At 45.5% G+C, this 22,854-nt stretch overlaps 1 protein-coding gene across 5 annotated transcripts in view; it reads left to right on the forward strand.

Annotated features, from left to right (window-relative positions):
- The window catches only part of DENND2A (DENN domain containing 2A), a 40,282-nt gene that overhangs the window by 12,938 nt on the left and 4,490 nt on the right, over positions 1 to 22,854 (forward strand). For 4 of the 5 annotated variants that reach the window (XM_035888952.1, XM_035888951.1, XM_009649227.2 and 1 more), the window contains exons 6-16: positions 1,292 to 1,489; positions 3,521 to 3,614; positions 4,898 to 4,948; positions 7,908 to 8,095; positions 8,811 to 8,920; positions 9,133 to 9,202; positions 9,828 to 9,905; positions 10,407 to 10,547; positions 12,739 to 12,887; positions 21,210 to 21,387; positions 22,208 to 22,249. In XM_035888952.1, the coding sequence (XP_035744845.1) occupies positions 1,292 to 1,489; positions 3,521 to 3,614; positions 4,898 to 4,948; positions 7,908 to 8,095; positions 8,811 to 8,920; positions 9,133 to 9,202; positions 9,828 to 9,905; positions 10,407 to 10,547; positions 12,739 to 12,887; positions 21,210 to 21,387; positions 22,208 to 22,249 (1,299 nt within the window). The remainder of the gene's footprint in view (positions 1 to 1,291; positions 1,490 to 3,520; positions 3,615 to 4,897; positions 4,949 to 7,907; positions 8,096 to 8,810; positions 8,921 to 9,132; positions 9,203 to 9,827; positions 9,906 to 10,406; positions 10,548 to 12,738; positions 12,888 to 21,209; positions 21,388 to 22,207; positions 22,250 to 22,854) is intronic. The other variant, XM_035888954.1, reaches the window with a different exon arrangement.

Raw genomic sequence — 22,854 nt, forward strand, 5'->3', positions numbered from 1 at the left:
AGGAATGCCTTTCACCATACATACAGTTCCCAGCAGCAGGAGATACTTAGTAAAGAGCTGAATGGGAGTAATTGTTACACTGCAGTGCTTTGACATCTAAAAGCCATGATCTGCATCAGTCAGAAAAGAAGTGCTGCAGCTGTCTTGGCAACTGGCAGGTTTTTAACTGCAATGTGAATCACGCTAGAGAGCCTGCCCAGGTTAGGGACTGATGGGGAATGGGTCTGGACAGACTTTCAGTAGTAGCTTGTATCACTAGCGCAGGATGACATTCTTCAGTGCGAAGGCTTTTCCCAGACTCATTTTAATGTGTGACACCTCTGTGGGTGGTAAGCATTTTTTGCGAGTTGAGTGTCTTTTGCCAAACCATCCAGAGACACCTGAGCTAGCCTGCATGAATGAATTGGTCTGGCTGAGTGTGTCTGTTGATGGAGGCAGACCATTATGCTGCCTCAGCTATGGTGCTGCTGTGACTTGTTTAGAATTAGCTTGGATACCTCTCCTCCACACCACTTAGTGCCACATGGATATGTCCTGTGGGAGTGAAGGTACAGTGCCCACAAAAGGTGTGACTTAACCTTGTCACAACTGATGGGAAATTCTGTAGGAGAAGACAAAAAGAGTCCTTATTGAGCATCTTTCTGGTGAGAAGTGGTTTGCACTTCCTTATCTGGAGCTGAGCTCTCTGCTTCTCTGATGCTGTTTTTGATCAGGGACTTTAAGAACTTCATACTGGTACTTAAATATCTACTGCTGTGCTCCCACTGAACTTGCTAATGAGCTTAGGAGGAAACCCATCTCCATAATTATTTCTCGTACCCTCCTCTGAAATACTTAATTCTGGCCACTGTCAAAGCTATCTGACAGGGCTTTTTGTCTGGTCTCACTGCTTCTCTGTTCCTCCTGGTTAGCTGCTCCTTATCCTAAATGCTTGTGGTTGGCTGGTTGGTTAGTCTTGTCCTATTTACAGTCCCAGCCTCTGGATTACGCAAGTCCTGGGAGATTATTTTTTTCACACTGGAGCAAGGCCTCTTGCCAACCCTGAGATTGCATTCTGGTCTGGAATGAATATGGGATGATTAAATTGCTGGTCAAGATAGCCCTGATCTAGCCCAGTAGGTGGGCAAGTTCCTTGTGCGTGCAGAAATATGTGAGCATTGTCAGAATTTGGGCTGTTTTGCTAGCTGAGTGCTGTGGGTGCCCCACGGGATTTACCACCATGACAGTTTTAGCAATGAAGCAAAGGTACGTAAGGTGCTGTGTTCATTGATTACTTCTCCTCCCTTTCCAGTTGCTTTCCAAGCCAATTTTTTTCCGACAAAACTCAGAGCGGCGGAGTTTCAAACTCCCAGATATACGGAAACTGAGCCGTGATGGGACTGGGTCGCCATCCAAAATCAGCCCTCCCTCAACCCCCAGCAGTCCAGATGACACCTTCTTCTCCTTGGGAGACCCTCAGAATGGCAAGAGGAGAAGGAAGATTCCCAAGGTAAATCTAGGGCTTTCTCTCTTTTGCTTGGGTTCTTCTAGGCAGGAATGTGAGTATGAGACAATGTTTTCTTTATTGTCCAGTGTGGCATCCCTGCAATATAGCTGTTGTCCTGACAGTTGACTTGACTTGTGTTTAACCCCCTTTCTGCCTAAAGGAGAAGGCTCACAAATATCTCTGCAAGTTTTGAAGAAGTTATTTTTCCATCTGAGATATCACAATTGTCAGGAGAGATAAAATAATTATAAGAAAGAAAAGCATTTTAATTTTTGGATAAAAGATTAAGTTTGTCAGAGGGGAAAAAACCAATTCATATTTTTGCAAAAAACATACCCCATCATGTTTCCTTCTTTGCTTGATGTATAGGACGGTCAGAAATTGTCCATGTGTTGTGTTGGTGTTCCCTCCTGGCAATCTGTTCTTTGCTAGATCTGATTCATGCATTGGCTGTTTCTAATTCAAGGTAGGGTGTGATTGTAGGTGAACAATGAGAATACTGACCTTTGAGTGACAAAAGGAGTCATCTGTAGTCATGAGCATTTTCTGGAGCAATGTTTCCTACTTCGTATACAGCATGACTCCGTTTCAATTTTATTTTCTTTCAGATCTAGCAGGAAGTGTATTCAGTCCAAATGAGGTTTGGCAGCAGTCTATCTATTGAATGTTTCAAAAACACAGTTATAAAAACACAGTTGCTTATCCCAGTCTTTGCAGGACAAGCAGAGGCTACTAGGGACTGTCTCTGGTGACTTTTTTTTTTTTTTTTCTGAACCCACAGTTTTTATTTGGGGAAAAAGGGATGTGTTTGTGTATCTTCTTAGTTTTCTGGTTGCCAGATCTGTGTTCTTGTTTGCATATCTGATTTTTGAATGCCCTCTCTGTATGCCTCAGCTCTTCCGGAATGAGCCAAAAATTACAAATGTCCAGGGTTTTCTTTCCCAGTATGCCTATGCATCTGTGCATGTGCTTGAGCTCTATCAGTGTGCTCACACATACTTTTATGTCAGCTGAAGGGAAGATTACAAGTATATATTGACCGGGCAGTGCTCCTGAGCAGTCTTGCAGGGCAAGCTCAGAACTGAGATTTACTATGTCAGTGGCAAGATCAACCAGAGACTTGAGCTGGGTGGCTGGGTGGAGGCTGCACTTCCACATCAGAGCATCCTGCCTTACTTAAATATTCGGATTCAGAGTTCCCTGACCAAGTGTGTGCTGGGCCTGTCGTACCTTGAGCTCTCAGAACATGGGTGCAGGGATCCCAGACTTTCTGGTATAAATGTGAAAGCGGTGGCCATGTCCTGCTGCTCCTGCCTGGGACCTTGACAAGGAGGCAGCTCTGCCCAAGGAGGCTTGTGGAAGCCTGGCATCATCCTTCTGCGACTCCTCTCCCCTTCAGAGATGGGTAGGGAGACCAGAGGCACTGAATGAGCCGCTATGCCCAAAGCTGAAAAGTCCTCTCTCCTGGTCAGCTGGGAGGCCAGGGAATGGCTCCCACCCATCTTGATTTTTTTCAGAATTCTTTGTATTACATGTTTCCCCCATGCCTGGTATGAAGGCTTTTCCAGCACATCCCATGATAGATGTTAAAGGCGTAAATATATTAATGTTTCCTGTCATCCTCCAGCCAGTTTTCTGCTTTCAAACCTGCAAATCAGGGCAGGTTCCCAAGGGACCCTTTGGTGCTCCCTGGAGCATGGACTGTGGTATGGAGAGGCCCAGGTGGGCACCATCAAGCTGATACGGCCACACAGTGTGGAAGTGCATTAAGGCCTGGCCTTTCATCAGGGTTTGTTACTTTGGGGTCCTGCCATGCCAGCACGACTGTACTGCTTCTGTACCAGCGTGGCCGTTGGCAGTGCAGGTGGAGGTTGCCGTGCAAGGTAGACGCTGGTAATTGTCAGTTCTCGGCCATTCAGTGAAAAGTTTCAATATGGCCAGGGTTGGGAAACAGAGCACTTTGCATGAAATTCTAACTCAGTTTCTTGCCTGGGAAGGAAAATAACCTTGTTTGTTTGTGTGTTTGTTGAGCAGCTTGTGTTGAAAATCAATGCCATTTATGAGGCTCGAAGGGGAAAGAAACGTGTCAAGAGGCTATCGCAGTCTACAGAGAGCAATTCAGGGAAAGGTAAAGGAACTTTGAATCATCATACATCTAAGAGTTTTGGAGGACTTGCCTTAGAGTTTAGGCTGGCTTAGTGATTTATGTGATGTTTTCTAGTGCTTCTTCCAGTCCAGGGTGAGACTGAGTTGGGGCTTCTACCCTTTCTTTTGGGAAGATAAAGGCTGTCTCTCTGCCCAAAAGACTTTCACTATAACAGAACTTTTTTGTTTTTCTTTCTTAATTTTCATTCCATGGCTTTACATGATAACCTCATAGGTCACACCAAAAATGTCCCCCCTTTTTGATGTTTATTTCTGGAACAGGCTGGAAGCTTTGGAGAGGAATGTTCTGTCCAAAGAGTCTGATTTGTTGAGATCAAAACATTTTGCGGGAATGTGTCACTTTAGTGAACTGTCCAATGGAAGACAGTAAGATTTTGAAACAGCCCTGGTTCCTTCAGCATCTCAATAAACAAATAGCCAAAGTTGGGAATCAGGGTTTCTAGACTTGACTGTAGGAGCATCTTCATCATATAAGATTGAGACTTTCAGCCTCCCACTGTCAATCAACAACTTGTCAAAGTGTTCAGGTGCTTCAGAGCAATTACTTTTAAACATCTCATCTCTGTAAAACTTAAAATTGCGTCTTTCCCAACACAGTATTTTTTTCCCAAAACCCCTAACTTTCATCTGAAATGACCACCAGCTCTATTTGTTTCCCACAATTACTTGTTACTGTTTTTCCTGTTTTATAAGTTATACATACCCACGGGGTGGATGAGTGTGTTTATATGAACCTTCAGGGGAAGAATCCCAGACTTTTCTCTACATCATTTTTTATACACCTCTCTGAAGCGTCTGAGGTGGCATTGACAGAAACAGGCTATTGGACCATATAGACCTTGAGTCTGATTCAGTCTGGCAGTTGGGTTTTTTGTTTGTTTGCTTGTTTTTATCCCTTAGCCTGCAAACTACTGCATATTAATCAGTATTTTGCCTTGGTGTCGTGCTTATACATACTTGGACAAAACACTGTACTGTCATTTTATTCTTTATGCAACTCTTTTGGCTGTGCAAAATTGATTTTGTTGTTTGTTTTTTTTATTATTCCGTGAATGAATGGGAAGGTATACCAAGGTTGGTAAGCTAAATATCTGTGGGTATGTGCACCCTTGAAAAGAACAGAGCCCTTGATCTGTACTGTCTTCCCCCTGAAGTTGCCAGGCCTGGTTTTCTCATGCCAGTGATAAGAAATGTACAGTTTTAATAGGCTTTACTTACTTCATCTTCCCCTTTCCTTTTGCCTAGTTACAGATGAAAACAGTGAATCAGACAGCGATACTGAAGAGAAGCTGAAAGGTAAGGCAAATGTGTGAAAAACTCTGCTCTGAGATCCTGGGTCAAGGTCTCTCCTCCGTGTTCTGCTTTTGGAGAAGGAGCTTGTTTCCACTCTGAACACAGTGAGAAAACAAAGATCTCAGTACTGCAGAAGAAAATCTATGGGCAGAGGACTACAGGAGTCCAAAACAAACATCTGTTCCAATTGTCATCAAAGCTCTTTGCGCTGCCTTTCCTAGAAGATAGCTTGGACACTATGGAAGTACAGTGAGGTTTTTCTAAATACAGTCACAAATGTGTGACCAGGCTGACAGCAGCAGTATTGCATGGGACAGGGTGTTCAGAAACCTCACTACACATTTCCTAAGGGAAAAAAAACCCACCAGCCAGAATGGCTAGGTAGGAAACTAGTTAAACTCTTCTGTATTGGCTGAATTGGGATAATGCACTGCATTGCTTGCTTCATTCTGATAGAACTATATGGTACAGTGGTCTCCGTAATACTCTTCTGAAACCTTCTTGTACTGATGACTAGCTCTGTGACATGCTGGTGGCATTACAGTCTTTGGGGGATTTATATGGCAAATTCAAAGTCCTGGCAGAGTTAGAATGCAAGATGGAAACTCCCTCAGAGTCCAAAGTTTCCTGACTCACATGCACACCTGATCTGGGTAGCAGGTCAGTTCCCAAGCTGAAAAGACAGGCATAAGCAGCGCTTTGCACTCTTGTATCGATCACAGTGCACTGTGCTTAGGAATGTTCATCCTTACCCTCTTTCAGGTTTTTAGAACAGAAACTTCAAACTGAGTTCCTTCTTGTGAGCACAGCTTCCCACACAAGAACCACTCTATGCTCTTGCTCTCCTCTGCATTTGGAAATCTTTCATCTGTACTGCTGCGTTAACAAGATCAAGCTGAAAATTGCTGCCACCACCTACCTTTTGACAGTTTCTCAGGCTAGCCTGGAGACAGGGAGAGAGGGTTTGCACCCAGATTGCGCAGAAATTACGTTCACAACTGTCTTGAAACACAATGTTGTGAAATACAGCCTATGTTCAGATGTAGCTGAGAAAGACAGTGTAGATGTGGCCAGGAAGACTCAAACTCTTATCTGTTACTGGTTGCCATAGCAAATCATGTGCATCACCCTGGGTTTCTCTGTAATGTCTGTGTAACTGCAGCTAGGAACTGCGTATAGAGGGGATGATGGAGATTATGTAAAGTCACCTCAAATCCAACAGCACTGGACTCTGAACAATATCCAGATTCATACCTGGATGTGAGTGATTGTGCAAGTCTACATAACTGTGAACAGGAGCTTTGGCACTTGCTGTTTGCTCTAGCTACACCTGTATTTTGCTTTATGCCTTGTTGAACTGTTGACTTTTCTATTTTTAAATAGCAAAATGAGATGACTTAGCAAGTCTCTTTTTATCTGGGACTTTCCATTTTGTATGTTTTACTTAACAGACCGAACACACCGGCCAGTTACGTCTACTTAGCAAGTCACTGCACATCGTCTGAAACACAGTAAATCATCAGACAGCACTCATCAGACTGCATGTCAGAGCCATAAGTGCTGACCCTTGGGAAGGAAAAATGTTCAAAGACAATCCAGTACAAAAAACCCAGTACAATCCTGGTATCTTCAGTAGGTCGCACAGAATATAAACAATGCAGAGCTTGAGCGAGCTTTTCAGAAGCACTCAGCATTGCTGTGACACTGCTCCTTTTGAAGTCCCTGGTAAAGCAGAAACCACTTCTGAAAACTTTTGAACAAGTACAGCCTTAGAGCAAATAGCATAATAGGCGATGAGAGAGAGGAGTGTAAACCATCTTTCCAGAACTGTAACTTTCCAGGGATTATTACACTCTCTGATTTAAGAGGCACCTCAAGATTGCTTTAAATTATATTTTCTGGAATAGTCCACAAGTGGCACAACTTTACCAGACAAAAGGTCAAGAGTCTGCCCTAAAGTATATACCATCTCTCAGGAAGCCCTGTTTCCCAAGCAGACATCTTCTGTATTTGGAGTTCCTGCAGTATCCCTGTGGTTGTTGTTTCTGTCAAAATGTTGCACTGCCACCCGCATTCACAAAAAGCACAGTTGTGAGAATGTGCTGTAGTCTCTGCTTGCAGTTAATTTTTTCTTTCTTTTGTAGTAGGGGTGAGGGAGACATCATGCAGATTTAATTTGGGATGCGACCGTAAAACAAAGCAGGGGGGTGGTCTTAGGGAATCTCATCTGGTCTCTTCTCAGCAGGCAGCTTTTCATTACTTTCTATGCTGGAATGTTTATTGTCCCACAGCTCATGTGTGTTGCAGTTACAGCTTGCTTGGCAGTTTTTCTTGTTTTCCCATTGTCTTGGGTGAACTTGTAGAAACATGGTCCTGAGAGATTAGTTTTAGGCACAGGAAGGACTGGCATGAGGCAGCCTTTTTCATTTGCACCTCTTCATGGTTTTTCTTTTTGTTGTTGGCCTCCAGCCCACCCTGCATTACTGAAGCTGTGAGTCCCCAGTGTTACTCAGCTGGCAGAGCCCTAGCCTGACCCAAATGCTGGTCTTGTAAAACCATGGGGAATGCTACCCACAGCCTCCTCTGAACAAAGGTGATCAATCACCTAACTGTGCTGGCTTTGAAGGATGTATAACTGAATGCTAGGATGAATGCCCAGACATTATCTGTTACACCATGTCCTGTATGGATCTCAGTTTGGGTTGTCTTCAGCTGTAAAAGCTATCTATGAAATCCTTCTGCTGCCAAAGCTCTTCAGAGTGATGGCACTCACAAGATTACATCCCGTCTCTGTCGATATTTATAGTGCAGCTTCCAAATGGTTCCCACCTCTTACTCAGCCACTGAAAAAGTAAATGCAGTGAGATGATTTCGAGTTTATCCATAAGTCTCTGCAAAGCACTGTTGGTGCTCTGTGCAAAGGCCGAGACAAAGTCACAATTTCTAACCTTTTTCTTCGTAGCTCACAGCCAGCGCCTGGTGCATGTGAAATCTCGCCTGAAGCAAACCCCGCGGTACCAAACCTTGGAACGGGACTTGATTGAATATCAAGAGAGGCAGCTGTTTGAATACTTTGTCGTTGTGTCGCTGCACAAGAAGCAAGCTGGGGCTGCCTACGTCCCTGAGGTTACCCAGCAGTTCCCACTGAAGGTGCGGTGCCTGTCGGGAGGGTCTGGCTGACATGTCTCAGATTGCGTTGTGCACTTGCACAGCTGGAGAAGCCACAGCTTCTCTGTTGACTGCATGTTATATCAGTAACCCCTCTGCTGTGTCAGTGTCCAGTGAGACTGAAGATAGAGGGGCTGCAGTCAACCCCTGAGAATTGTCATGGTATTCCTCACTGTTGAAAGAGCAGCTGATTTAGGTCTTTTGCTGACCTTGGCTATGACTTTTATGTAGCTATTCCCTTTCTCCCCCTTTTCTCCTTAAAGAAAACCGATGCTTGGGAGAAGACACATGTTCTTAAAGGGAAAGCAATAGCTTTCACCAATAGTCTAGCTCAAACCAGGGAATGACGAATGGGAGGAACAGAGAGCCACTGTGACAGAGTGTTTGTAAATGGAATGTAACCAGAGCTCCCCTCAGACTTCAGTTCTCTCACCCCTTGCTGGAAGATGTGTCCGAGACTGGAGGCACAATATAGCAGGGGCAGGTGCTGCAGATGCAGGGCTTGATGGAATTGGGAGCACAGAGTTACTTTAAGATACATAAAAATTAGGTGATCCAGAATCACAGAAATTTTAATATCTTCCAGGCAGAAGCTTAGCCTCTGTCATCACCTCTTCATTTGTCACAGGAAAAATATTTGAAGTCATTCCATCCCCACATGACTAATTGGAAACATTCCTTCCCTCTGTTCTGCTAGCTCGAGCGCTCGTTCAAATTCATGCGAGAGGCAGAAGATCAGTTGAAAGCTATTCCCCAGTTTTGCTTCCCTGATGCAAAGGACTGGGCCCCCATCCATCAGTTTGCCAGGTAAGTACTGCATTTTGTATCCCAATTCATGAGAAACAGATTTCTAGATATCAAGCTAATTAAATATAGGAGCTGTTACGGTAGAAAATTGGGCTGAGCCCTGAGCAAGCTGTATTGGAAATGCAAAAAGATTCTGGGTTTATTGGGTTTGTATGTCAGAGACTTTTTATGTGGGTGATGGGTATCTTGTCATTCTGGTTTATCTTTTGCAGTGAGACGTTCTCATTTGTTCTGACGGGGGAAGATGGAAGCAGGCGATTTGGATACTGTAGGAGGCTGCTGGTAATTATCCCTTTTTTTTTCTTTACTTAGAGATGCAGCCTTCTGTGGGGTTGGTGTTACTGGCACCCATTCTGGAAAGTGGAAAGCTGCTGCTCTTCTCTTCCAGTATGGAAAGAGCAAGCAGCAGCAAAGCAGCTTTGCTTTCTTCTGCTCTGCTCAGTGCCAAAGTCCCTCACTGAGTACCATCCTCCACTCCAGGCATAGTTCTTTTACCTTTTCTTTACACCAGTGCTTAACGTTATGACCATGGACTGTTGTTTCACCACTAAGCTGAAGATAGGGTTTGTTTCCTTAGGTTTAGATAGCTACTGAACAGTTGTTTAAACTGGTGCTAGTCCTGTAGGCTGAGTTATCTCTGTAGAGCGGTATGCCCTTAGTCATTTGACGTAGGACAGTTGGGATCATGCTGTGGATGTGCCCACGTCTCCCCGCTGTTTCTAGCGCGCCAGGGTTTGAGCCAGACTTAAGGTATTGTCATCAGCAGCATGCTGTCAAGTGTCTGCCAATTTCTGAGCCATCCAGCGAGCTGCAGAAGTAAGAGACCAGTCGCTCTGTCTCTGCAGTAGTTATAACTCTGACATTTTCTTGGTGTTTTGTGTGTGTGTGTTTGCATTTGTCTTGAAAGCCCAGTGGGAAAGGGAAGCGTCTCCCAGAAGTTTACTGCATTGTGAGTCGCCTTGGATGCTTCAATCTCTTCTCTAAGGTGAGGAGGGGGAGAGAGAGAATTTGTGCTGTAGGCCGAGAAGGACCTCAAAGTGAAGTCAGCACCAGAAGAATGGGGATCAGGGAAGCTGATGGCTGAAGGAAGGGTCTCAATTGGTGTTGGCAAGGCGACTGCATGCTAATTCCAGAACCAAGTGAAAACATGGTTAAAAGGAAAACTAGATTGTCAGCTGCTGCCTTGTTCCTTCAGCAGAACTACCAGAACACAAGCACTGAGAGATTAAAAGGTGGAGTCCTGACTCTGAGAGTGGTGGGGAGTTTGCAAATTGTAAGCTTTCTATTGACCTCACTGGAGCTGGGTTTCTCTTGCTGGAGGAAATTAAGGGTCTTCTGTTGTACCTTTTACCTTCTTCCTTATGATTCAAAGCTCCGTGTTGATGCTGGGTTAAGGAGAGAATATAGATGCTGGTGCATTTTATTCCTGGTATTACCTCCTTCCTCCTGATTTACACAGTTTTGTGTCTTCATGCTTTTATTTCAGATCTTGGATGAGGTTGAGAAGAGACGGGGCATTTCCCCTGCTTTGGTGCAGCCTCTCATGAGGAGTGTCATGGAGGCACCTTTCCCAGCTTTGGGCCGGACAATTACCGTAAAGAACTTCTTGCCAGGCTCAGGAACAGAGGTAAAGACACCACCCTGGAGAGAGGGAGACTTAGGCCAGCAAATGGTGCAGGACTGGCAACTGGAAGTTGGGACTGTGACAGAGCACTGGGGATCTCCAAGGACAGATTGTCTGGCAACTGTGTGGGAAAGCTTAGGGAATAAAACAGGGGACAGGAGGGGATGGCATGGAGACATTCAGTGGCCTCAGAAACAAAAGGGGAATCATATGGTAAAAAGGAGTGTAAGGATATAGCCATGCTAATATTGCAAAATGAAACAGCCCATTGGCCTTGAGGCCAAGTGACACGGGCTGGTGGGCCCCATGCTGCACACCCTGGGCCTGCTCAAGGCCCCCCACACTTAACTTCCTGAAGACAGAATTCATAGTGCGTGTTCCAGCATCCTTAATAATGAACCACTGTTTGGGACAGGGCATGGGGCTCTGGTCAAATAATACCTAGAACCACACAAGGGTAATGTTGCAGCCTTTCAGAATGGCATTTTCACAGCATGGATGTGAGGGTACGTGTTGCATCTCCCACAGTGTGGTGTGAGAACAGTGAGAGGGTTTTAAGATTGCAGAGCTTTTGGGGGTAGCATTGAAAGACTGTGGGAGGGTGGAGGGAGCAAGATTGAACTTAGTCTTATTGGGCATGGTATGCCTTGAACATGCAAGAGAGGAGAGCGAGTGAGTTGATAGAAGTTGCGTCTGAGGGCTTCAGCATAGCACTACATGATGACATTTTCCTCACCCGAACTGAAAACAGTCCAAACTAAATGAAATTACTGCAGAGCACATGCATAGCTGGTTAAAAATCTGCACTCAAGAAGTAGAGTCCCAGTGGTGTGCTGTCAGGCTGTAGGAATATTTTGTCTGTTTTGCTTCTGAGATCCTTAATGTTTTTTAATTATCTGGTTGATGGCATAAACTCCACAATTACATAATGGGTAGGTGACAGCATTGGGATGGGTTGCAGGCACTTTGGAGAGTAAGGGATTGAAATTCAAAATGACCTTGCTATATTGAAGGTTTGGTCTGGAATTCAATATGGACAAAAGCAAAATGCTGGGAAGAAAAAATGAGTAGTTTAATACAACATGGGAGTAACTGAGTGAGCAACAGTACGTCAGAAAAGGATCTGTTGGTATACTGGGCCATAAGGTGAGCAGAAGTAACAGTATAGTATTATTTAGACAAACTCCTGCATTGTGAAAGAAAGTAAGGGGATGAATAATAAATAAAGGCAATTTTTCTGCTTTCCAGAATTGGTGGAAATTTATTTAGAGTATTGTTTTCTGAAAAATGCAAACACTAGGAGAAAGCCCTAGAAGAGCAGTTCCAGTCACTAAGTGTTTTAGAAAATACAGGCAAAGCTTGAGAAAATTGTTTGCTTAATATAGAAAACAAAGGACAAAGGAGGACATGTGATAATACCTTCCAATATTCCAATAATACCTCTCCTACAGAGAGGAACGTGACCAGTTGTTCTGAGGGTATACTTAAGAGTAAGACAACAAGTAGTTGAAGTAATTTGCCACACCATTGTTTCAGCTGCAGGCTTGGTGTTGGTAAGTGTAGTTCAGAACTAGAGTAGTTTTCTTGTGGGATTTTATGAAATTTGTGGTGTTGGAGGCTTTCAAGAATAATTTAGATAAGCATCTGTCTAAGATAAGGAGTGTGAAGTGCTAAGGTGCTGTGACAGGAATAATTTAAGTAGAAATGGATAAAGAAAAATGACCACAGGCTGCTCTTTTGTGTAACTGGTATAAAAAAAATTTATAGTTGGTAGGTTAGGCATCCAGATTCTTGCAGTAAAAAAAAAAAACCATAATAAATTGTAACTGTAAAAATAAGAGTGCAAATCTGAAAGGCTCTGTGCCATTCTGCTGCTTGAATGCCAAAAAGCCTGGAAACCACTTCTAGCTGGACACAAACGAGTTTTCCTCCTTATGAAGAGCTCCCTGTCCTCAGTTCAGTGGGGAGAACTTGTGGTTGGTCTCATGCTGTGTCCATTGGAGTGGACTCCGGATTGTCTTCAGCTTCATCTGGAAGAAAGATTTGTGGGAGGTAACAGAAGGAAAGACTGTTTAAGGGTTTAATGCTGCACAGCATTGACCAGCCCAGTCAGTAATGCTTGTTAGCTGTCCATGCTTGCCCACAGTATGGGTCGACAGTGAGAGCTGATCTGTGGTCTTTTTCTCTCCAACAGGTCATCGAGCTGCGGCGGCCTCTTGACTCCAGGCTTGAGCATGTTGACTTCGAGTCCTTGTTCACATCCCTCAGTGTGCGGCACCTGAGCAGAGTCTTCGCCTCCCTGCTTCTGGAAAGGAGGGTGATCTTTATCGCAGACAAGCTCAGGTACAAGCTCTTGCATTTCCTTACACAAAATGTTGCCAAGGAAGGAAGGCTGGGAAGACTGCAATGACTGATCTCTCTGCCTTTTTCTTTTTTTCTTCTCTGCTCTTTTCTAACTTCTTATCTAATGTCAGTAGTGCTGTACTTCCCATGACCGGGGAACCTGGGACATGCACCATAATTTCGCTTTGCAGTTTGCAAAAAGTACGCTGCGTGTCGCCCCCAAGGAGAACCAAATTCTCTTTCCTCCAGATGGTTTTAGAGCAGAGGCCTGGTGCTAAATAAACGAAACCCCTCCTTTTGCTCCATGATGCTGCAGTTCACCACTGAGCTGTGCTGGAGTTTACAAGGATCAAGCCTCGGACAGAGAACACCATCCATTCTGGGTTGTTCCCTGATGACACAAGATCTTAAATATTCAGCTTGTATTTTGCTATTGGTTCCTAAAGACTTTTTTTCTTGTGAGCAATGAAAATAAAGGATGCAGTGAGGGGGAATGAGACTGAGGACTTCCCTCTTCTATTTTGAATCTGTTGAACTTGTGGGGGGTTTTAAAATTTTTTTGTTTGCTCTCCCAGATTATGAAAATGGGCCCAGGTTTCTTTAAGATCTTGTGCAGCTGGTGGCTGGCAGCTCTCCAGCCCTTGAAGCACTTGAGGATTCAGGGAGTAGAGCTCGCCAAGGCTGGGGAAAGAAAAGCTGCCTGGATGAGTAATGACACTTAGGAGCACGCTCAGGTTTCAGGAGTGTACCATGGCCCTAAGCTGTCTGTTTTCGCAACTTCCAGCCAGCAGGCTGCAGCTCTGGGACCGAGTGCTGGGGCAAAGGATGGGGAGGCCCCTTCTACAGGAAAGCTAAGGGAAAAATTCATCCTGCAGGGATCCGGGGCTCTTAGTGGGCAGAGCTCATGCAGTCTCGTCACAGGAATATGAAGGCTGGAGAGAGGGAAGCTGTAGCATCCAGGCAGCACTGGCTGCTTGCAGTTTTTGGCAGCTGCCTTGGGTGAGAGAGGGGAAGATCACTGATACATTATATGTGTAGGTATTTAGTACTCTGGATACTTAAGCCACACATTTCATGCAGAGCGTTCAGACTTGCATTGAAAATGAGAGGATTCATCCAAATGCTGTATTTCTTCGTAGCATATATGTCATCATAAATTATCACATAAATCAGGCTTTGTTTTCAAAGGTTTTTCTCCTGCTCTGTAGGACAAATTTTATGTTCTGAGAAAATCTGTTAAGGACAGAGGTGACAGTAATCTCTACATGAGGGCTGGGGGGTAAGAGTAAATAGTAGGAAACTTTTTCTTTAAATGAACCTTTAGAATGAATCTTTATTTACCAGATCTTTTCCTATCACATCTTTATATGACAACACACCACCGTGTATTCTGAGCGTGGTGTGTGTGTGTGTTACAGAATATCTCTAATTCAAAGCGCTTAGATGGGTTTTTAGTGTGGTATTTTCCCCCTGTATCTTTTGTCTGTATATCCAGGGTTGTTAGGAATAAGTCCAGCTGCCCAGACTTGTAAAAGAGAAGAGAATGGGAGAGAGCTATAGAATCATAGTTTCTAGAATCTCCAAATATATCATAAACAGCTTTCTTCTGTGAAAATAAGCATTATCATGTTTTAAAGATCCAGGGTCTGTTAGACCACAGGTTTCAGATTCAATTATCTACCATAGATTTGCCAACTCTCTACAAGATATTTGATGTTTCTGAGAAGACCTTGCTCTGAGCAATTTCAGGAGAGTCTTTTTCTTTTCCTGTAACAAGATATGAATTTTCCTGGCTTATTTTTGTGGAGAAAAAAAATTAAAATTACCACAAAGCACTGTAAAGGCTTGAAAAACATAAAATTAAGAAAATGACCCTCCAAATAAAGTAAACTATTGTATTGTAATGCATTCCAGTGACTTGAGTGCACTGGATTGGTGAGCCTTTCATAAGGTCAACAGTCTCTTCTACTTGTGGGTGGAAATTCCATGTTTTGAAAGCTGGTGGTATTGTAGATACAGGATCTTCTGTCGAAACGATCCTTTTCCTGGGACAAGAACACATTAAATTCAATGAATATTAAGTAGTATTTACTTTAGGGGTGAAAATGCCACTTTTAGAAGAAAGAAAAGAAACACTTTTTGGCAATAGCTTAAGAGAAGAAAAAATACGATAAAAGCAGCTGTTGGCAAATGCTCAGAGGTTAGGAATGCTAGAAACAAACCAGCTGAGATGGATTAATGGGGAGAGTGCAGGTGACATGGTGAAAGATGCATAATAAATTACACTTATCATTCATCTTTGCAGTTCTTCATGTGGGCACTATCAATAGCTATCAGTACGTGTGTGTAAAGGTGTGTCTGGGTGTGAGTGACAGAGAAAATTATATATGCAATTTATTGACATCTTTTAATTGCTATAAATTCAGTCTGTGGGAAAAGAAAGCTGAAAGGTCTCTTGCCAAATACTGTGTGAACTGTGAAATGTTTTCAAGCTGAGCCAAAAAATGCATCTAACAAGTGTACAGCAAGTGAAATACTTTGTCTTTTCCATCTTTAGAATGAACATTGAGTGTTTTTTAAAGACCTGTCAATCCAAAGCTTGGCAGCGGAAAAGGAAAGAATTTGGTTTATTAGTTTTTGGGTGGGTTGTTTTTGGTTGGGTTTTTTTTTCCCCTCTATTGCTATAGCAACTGGTGTATACATTGCCTCACAACCCAGGAAAATTACTTTGTTAAAACTATGTTGGTCTGTGTAGTCTTCCCTAGCTTTTCTTCATTTCTGCAGTGTAAACCTTAGCCCTGGGGCAGTGGAGGCCGTGGCACGGGTTAGGCACTGCACCACGAGAGCTGCTTTTGTTTCCAAGTGATGTTGCCTGGCATGCAGTTTGGAAGACCAATGTTTTAGAAGGCATCTTCCAAATAAAAGTGGCCTGGTTTCACAATGTACCTAGAGCTGGGCAGTTTTTGCTGGCCTGAGGAGGAGATGTGTTAGATTCAGAGGGCTTTTTAAAGCATGAAAACTTACATGGGCTTAAAAGTCAAGGCACCCTGTTTCCAGATCTCCTCAAAAGCCTGTTGTGGATCTGACCAGCTCAAGCAATTGCCTCTATCCCTGCCAGAAACCACAGCTGTGTCAACAACACAAAGTGGTCATTGTTATCAAAGGCAGATCTGAAAGAATTAGAGTAGACACTTTAAATGTGGTCATCCCCAGTAAAAGGTAATTAATCATCAAAAAGAAGCCTTCTCCATGTGCTACAAAAACAAACTTGGGACTGTGAATACCAGCCTCCCGGATTCCTCCTTTTTGTATTGTGGTTAGGGAGAAGAAGAAAACCCAAGGATGAAGTTTGGATGTCAGGTAATAGTGTTGTTTCTTCAGAGCATCTTAACGCTCGCTCCTGCACCTGCATTAACCCGCCACGTCGGTGGGAGGCAGTGACGGTGCCCGCGGCTGGTGGAACTTGGCATTGTCCTGGCAGGATTTGCAGCAATATTGTGCAAAGTCATGGGGCAAAGTTTGGAAGCTCCTGCGCCTGTTAAGTGTTGTAAACCAGATCTGCGATCCATCATAAGTAAATCCAGATGTGACACAGTGTCAGAAATCCAAAGGTGTTTGTAAAATGAATCCTACTGTAGTAGAGCTTATAAAAAAGAAAAGAAGAAAACAAGTAATCAAACAGTCTTAAATTGCCAAATGCCAGCATATTTTCAGCAGTTTCATTAGTCCGGGGAACAATGGGCTTCCTGGCATTAAACTCCAAAAGGCTGATTGATTCAATAGAGTTTTTCAGAAATCATGAAGTATCCTAAACCCAATGAGGGATTCAGTTTGGGGCGCTTTTTAGCATAGGTGCTTGCCTTTGGAGCGGAAAGCTGAAAACCCTGTAGTCTGTCTAAAGTTTGGGTGGAAAGCGAACAAACTGAGCAGCTGGCATCCTTCCTTAGAAGCTGTTGCAAGTTGTCAGGGTGTCCTTTTAGAGCAAGTCAAGCTAGTCTTGGAGCAAGTTTTGCCAGAAAACGAAGAAGAGTTTCTGTGTAGTTGCAGCTGTTGTGTGCAGATTCTGTATTGGCCATCTCTTGTTCAAGGTGACTACAAGAAGCAGCAGCTGCATAGGGTGCTGTATGATAGGTTTTTGCATGGGATGCTGTGTGGTGGGAAGGCCTGTTGTTTGAGCAAACAAATTTCACAACTTGCTGCAATGTCATTGTTCTGACCAAGGGAGTGCTCAGCCAGAGAGATCTGTGTGTCAGTCTGTATCCAAATCAGCCCTTTAGGGAGAGATCTGACACGGTTCTTTGTCTACGTTGATTTTTTTTTTTTTTTTTTTTGCCTCTATACTAGCAATACTTAATTCAGTCTGTCCTGCAAGCTCCTGTGCAAGTGACATCAGACGTGCAGCTCAGCCACAATCCCTACAGGAGGCTGAATGAACCCATGAAAATGCGTTTAGGATCTTGAAAGTGTGCTTTATAGATCTACAGTGTTTTAAGGATTAGCTGCTGAAAACCAAAAGCCTTAAAAAGCAATATCTCTGTCTCATTTGGACAACTGGCGTTGAACTTCTGTGGCCTGAGAGTAGTGCACGGCGCTCCCTGGAACGCACTGCAGTCACACTGGGTGGATCTCTTCATTCCTGATGGCATCTCCAAGCAGGACGCAGCACCCCATGTCAGTAGTACTCCAATGGCAGCAGTCAGCATTGTGGCTATGGCGCATATGTCCTGGGCTATCAGGATTTCAGTAGGGACATTGGCTGTAGCTGCCCAAAGTCATTGGCTGCCTGTTTGGTCTAAGAGCCCTCGAAGGCCTGATGGACATCGAAATAAATAGTGCTTTGCAAGTGCATTAAACTGTTGAGGTTGTGTTAAGGGACATGCGTATCTCACAGAAAAGAGGCATCCATCTTGAGCAGTGCCCAGAACATCAGTGGCCATATCCACCTTCTGCACGGAGAGGCACGTGCTGTATTACGACTGTGATTTAGTTCAGGCAGCACACACACGCCCCCCCGCCATCACTGCTGGCTGAAGAGCACCCAGTCACACAGATGGCATAAAAGGAATATACCTTACTGGATTCTTTTGCGAGGCTCAGCAGCCGTGGTGTGAATCAGCAGTCCCTTAAGTGCTTGTTGCAGTGCTATATGCAGGGGAAGGAGGGAGCTTAGGCTTGAGTCATTCCAAAGGACTGAAGTTCTGCAGGGCTCCTGGCAAGCTGCAGCTCCCTGAGACTCTCTGCAGAGCAAGTCTGGCTGAATCACATGCAGAAGAGACCTCCTCTGTCTCCATCTCTGAACTGCTCTGCCTTCAAAGGAGGCTCACAGACCTCAATCCTATCAGTATTGGTTCCCTGAAAATGTCTTCCACAGTGAGAAATGTTTCAGAGCAGAGATGACCAGGATTTATCCTGGAGGTGATGAGGCATTCACAGATGGAAAGGTGGAAGGTGAAGCTTTCTTTTTTACTTCCCACTGTGTGGTGCATACAATTTCAGACTTACACAGCTCTGTTTGTGACTTCCACTAACTGGACCTCAGCCATCTTTCCTCCCACTTAATCTCTCACGTACCATGTGTACTCGCTGGGACTCAAGAGCAGGGTTGAGGGAAGAACAAGCCACCACAAATATAGTAGGAGACAGCATGCCGTAATATCTCACCATACCATAAATAACCACGTACTTCAGCTGCTCACTGTTCCTCTGTGGAACTACCTGGAATCACAGAGATGCTTTTGCTTGGTTTTCAAGTGCTGTCTATAAAGGCGGTTCCCACTTTTAGGCAGGAAAGGTTGGATGTGCCTTCAAGATCGAGGATTTGTGACAAAGGTGAAACTTCTAACACTTCCACCTTCAACCTCTCTTCAAAGAAGAGGAAGTCCAGTGGTGGTGGTCTAAGAGCCATGCCACAGTGCTGCGCCCAAGTGATGAAAAGAGGAGTTCTTTCTGCTTTCACCATGGTGATGTTGTTATTACTGGTGCTGTTAGCAGGCAGAAATTGAGGAGTGGAAAATACGCTCTGAAGTAATGGAGGGGAAGAGAAGGTTCTGCTTTTTCTTCTGCTAAGATGGCCTGAAATATATGGGTGAACAAGTAACGCCACCTCGAAGGAGACAGATTTTAAAGGATCTCATTAACTTGGAGTACATTTCTAAGATGGCACATTCACTTTTGTTGTGGTTCAGTTCAAGATTAGCTTGTATGAAAGATACAGGAAAAATAATCTACTCTGATATTGTTCCCACATTTTTTTCTGGGTGGGTTTTGTTTTGGTAAATGTTCATGTTTCTTACTAGCTCTGTGTTTTCTCATTATTTTCATTTTGTTTCTCTCAGATTTATTATCTACCTTGCATGCGTAGTAGATGCAGCAAGACACGGGCTTGCTGATGGGGGCAGGCACAGCTTGAGAGCAGCAAAGAGGGGCAGCCAGCAGGAATGAAAGCGGAGAAAGGAGGGAGATACTCTGAGACCTTCCTAAACAAGGATGTGGAACTGAGAGGTTTTTCCCATCTGAAAGCTTAAAGCTACCAGCCTGTGACACAGCCTTCGAAGGGTCCTCCTCTGTTTTTATAGAGTATCCCCTTAGGAAAAGAGAAGCCTCTGGGAGAGCGGGGAGAGGAAACTGTCTCCATCTTGTGAAGAGACTTTCTCAGTGCACACATCCCAGGCATCCCTCCCAAGCACCCATTCCCTACCTGTTGCAGTCCTAGATAAAATTCTCACATTAAGCAGATTCCAGCCTTTCCCCTGGGATTTACTTATCTCCAGAAAGCGTCATGTGTTTAATGAAGTTTTGCTGCCTGATTACTTCATACGGTCACACTGATGTCCCAACAGCCATAATTGTGTTCTGCTAAACTGAACTTATCTGATGAAAGCCAGCCAGCTGTAGCCCAGCTCAGCATGTGTTAGTGTTACAGCAGAGGGATTCAAATCCACCAGATTCAGCTAGAGCAGGGGGCTGGGGTGGAAAGCAGGCTTCGCTTTTAAGAGGGAGCTCAAGTCCACACCCATCAAGCCCCTTCCCTCTCAAGTCAGCAATAAACTGCCAGATCGGGGTTGCTGAGTGTAAATTCCCCCATGGAGTTTAACAGGAGCCAGCTGCACACCCTTCCTTGGTGATGTGAATCCTCCCAGCCTCCCTCCCCTCCTCCAGCCTTTCGAGACCTGGATGCTAGTAAAGCAAAATGACGTTATGTAGTGGCAAGCCTTCCCCCTCCCTTGGTGCATACAAATGCTTCCAGATCCAGAACGGATGAGTAACTGGTGCCCTGCGGCGAGCTCTGCTGTGTCTCATTGCAGACCTTGCCTGCCTCCTGCCAGAGAGCTGATGGGGTTTTTGGATGGACCTTCTTGGAAGTTGTCAGCAAAGGCGCTTACAGCCGAGCCGCTGGTGGCATTTGAAGGGGGAAGAAGGAAGGCTGCGGTCCCATGAGCCACGGGCAGCATCGCATGGAGGCTGGCCATGCGCTCCCCTCCTGGGATTTTGCTCTCCCGTGGTTCTGAGTAGCCTTGGCAGGCCCCACAGGCTGGAGGGTGCCTGGATAGCCTCAGCTGGAGACCGCTGCCTTCTTCCTTCCCTCATGCTCCGGCATGGCTGCTAGGAGCTATCAGTATGATTGGGACTGATAGAAAAGTGTGCCATTGGTATGCGATTACTCTTGCTAAGTGTTGACCAAAGGCAAAGCATGTATCCTGCACAGGTTAGCAAGCTAAGGGGCAGGGGTGGCCCATGGTTGGAACATCCTGCGGGAACACCTGGGGACCTTGTGGCTGCAGGTTGTGCCCAGGGCTTTGCCAGGGGGTCCAAGCAGGCTGTCCAGCTGTGCTGGCAAGGCCAAGAGTATGGCCAGCAGGTAAGTGGGCCACAGTGTAGCCCAACAGATAGCTGCTGCAGTGGTGGAGCCGTCTTCTACATCCCATGGCTGTGCGCTGTCTGTCCTGGACAGTACAGACCAGTGCATTCAGACCCATGGCTTTCCCATGAAAGAGAATAAACTCATTTCTGCAATGAGAGGCAGTGGGATGGAAGATCCCATGTCTGTGTGGTATTTCCCATCAGGGCACTGGAAGAGCAGATGCTGGATTAAGTGGAACCCATCTCTTGTCACATGTGCATGGGTTAGGATTGTCTTTTGAAACACGGGCTCCTGTTATGGGTCACTGCTCCTGAAGCTGAAAAATGGGGACAGAAACTTGGGAAAGCCCCTAGTAATTACAGAGATAACCAGGAAAGAATTGAAAGAGCCCTGATCTCTAGGAAGTGTGACTCATCCCCTGACTGACTGACCATTGCCCTTGGTTGTGTTTAATCTTCCAGCACTCTCTCCAAGTGTTGCCACGCCACGGTGGCCCTCCTGTACCCCTTCACCTGGCAGCACACCTACATCCCCGTGCTGCCACCTTCCATGATTGACATCGTGTGCTCGCCCACCCCCTTCCTCATCGGCCTGCTCTCCAGCTCCCTGCCCCGCCTGAAGGAGCTCCCGGTGGAGGAGGTGAGCCATGCACCCGTACCGCAGCCTTGCGCTCCGTTGCTTCCAGTGGGCTGAGCTGTCTTCTGTCCCAGAAAGGCTGCTCTTGAGAGTCTGCCTTGGCAGCTGGCGGCGTGAAGGAGCCAAGGTCTCGTCCTCTGGCTTCTGCGAGCGTGGGGTGAGGGAGGAGGCGGACCTTCCCCCCAGGGAGGCAGAGGGCTGCGCTCTGCTTTGTCCACAGCTTGGGAAGGCAGGGGGCTGGGATCTCCCACCGCGGGGATGCTGCGGCTAGGAGATGATTTTATTAAAGTTTCTGTTGGCTTCTGCATAGTGCTGTCGAGGGGCTAAGCACAAAGTCTGCCAGACTTGAAGTATGATTGCTACAAATTGGCCAGGATAGCTGCCCCTCTAATTAACAGACGTGCCTAATGAAAGGAATAAATAATGAAGAAACGGATTCATGGTGCACAAGGGTGAACGCAGCAAGGCTGAACGTGGTTGGGGAGGCATTTCTCTCCCTGCCCACCCAGGGGACAGCGGTGCAGTGCATGGGGAGAAAAGATGGAGCTCTGACCCCGACGTGGCGGTGAGGAGCAGTGGGCTGGGCTTGGAGCACAGCCTCCTGCCATCCAAGCTGTTCTGTGGTTTGTGGCGACGTTGTTAGAAAGCCGCAACAAGGGCTCCGCTTTTGGCTCGGGCTTGGGTGCCTGCTCCAGCTGCGGTGGTGGGTGGGAGGAGCAGGGGCAGGACCGAAGCGTTTCCTCCAGAGCAGTTACAGATTAAGATAAACTCTGATGATGGAAATAATGACTTCCCCTTTTTATTCTTGCTCTCTCATTCTTAGGTCCTCGTTGTTGACCTTGTAAATAACCGGTTTCTGAGGCAGGTGAGCAGAGCTATTTTGTATCCTTCATCTTCTCTCCCCTTCTTCCACCACACCTTACCTCCATCTGTGTTTGCTGACCTGCCTGACTGGCTGGATCGCTTACTCCCCACGCAAACTTGAGGCAGGATTTGCAGTTGGCAGTGTTATAGGGGTTGCTGTGTACGTGTGTAATATGAGAGTCCCAAACCACAGCTGTTCAGGAGCGAATCATTGTGCATTATTTCTCTCTCTCCGTTTTGTTTTGTTTTGTTTTTTTTAAGAGGGGAAATAAAATGGTGGCACTTGAGCACTGTGGGTCCTTAAGTGGCATCCCGTAAGGCTGAGGGCAGAGCTGGAAAGCCTCAGCTTAGCACTGTCTGCTGGGGAGCAGCGCGGGCTCTTCCAGCCTGCATCTGGCAGTCCTACTGCTATTGCATACCCAGCCTGAGCGAGGAGGGAAGCCTTGATTCCTTCCTGCCCCAGGAGCTTATGATTCCTCACTCCTTGCACTGGATGGGACACAAGTAGGAAGCTGGTAAATGGGAACCTAGCAGTTGCTCTGCAGATGAGATTGCCTTTTTACCTCCCTTTGTCGTGGAGAGGAGGAGAAGGATATTGAAGGGAAA

The sequence above is a fragment of the Egretta garzetta genome, unplaced genomic scaffold (genome assembly GCF_000687185.1).
Source record: "Egretta garzetta isolate BGI_Z169 unplaced genomic scaffold, ASM68718v1 scaffold321, whole genome shotgun sequence".
NCBI lineage: Eukaryota > Metazoa > Chordata > Aves > Pelecaniformes > Ardeidae > Egretta > Egretta garzetta.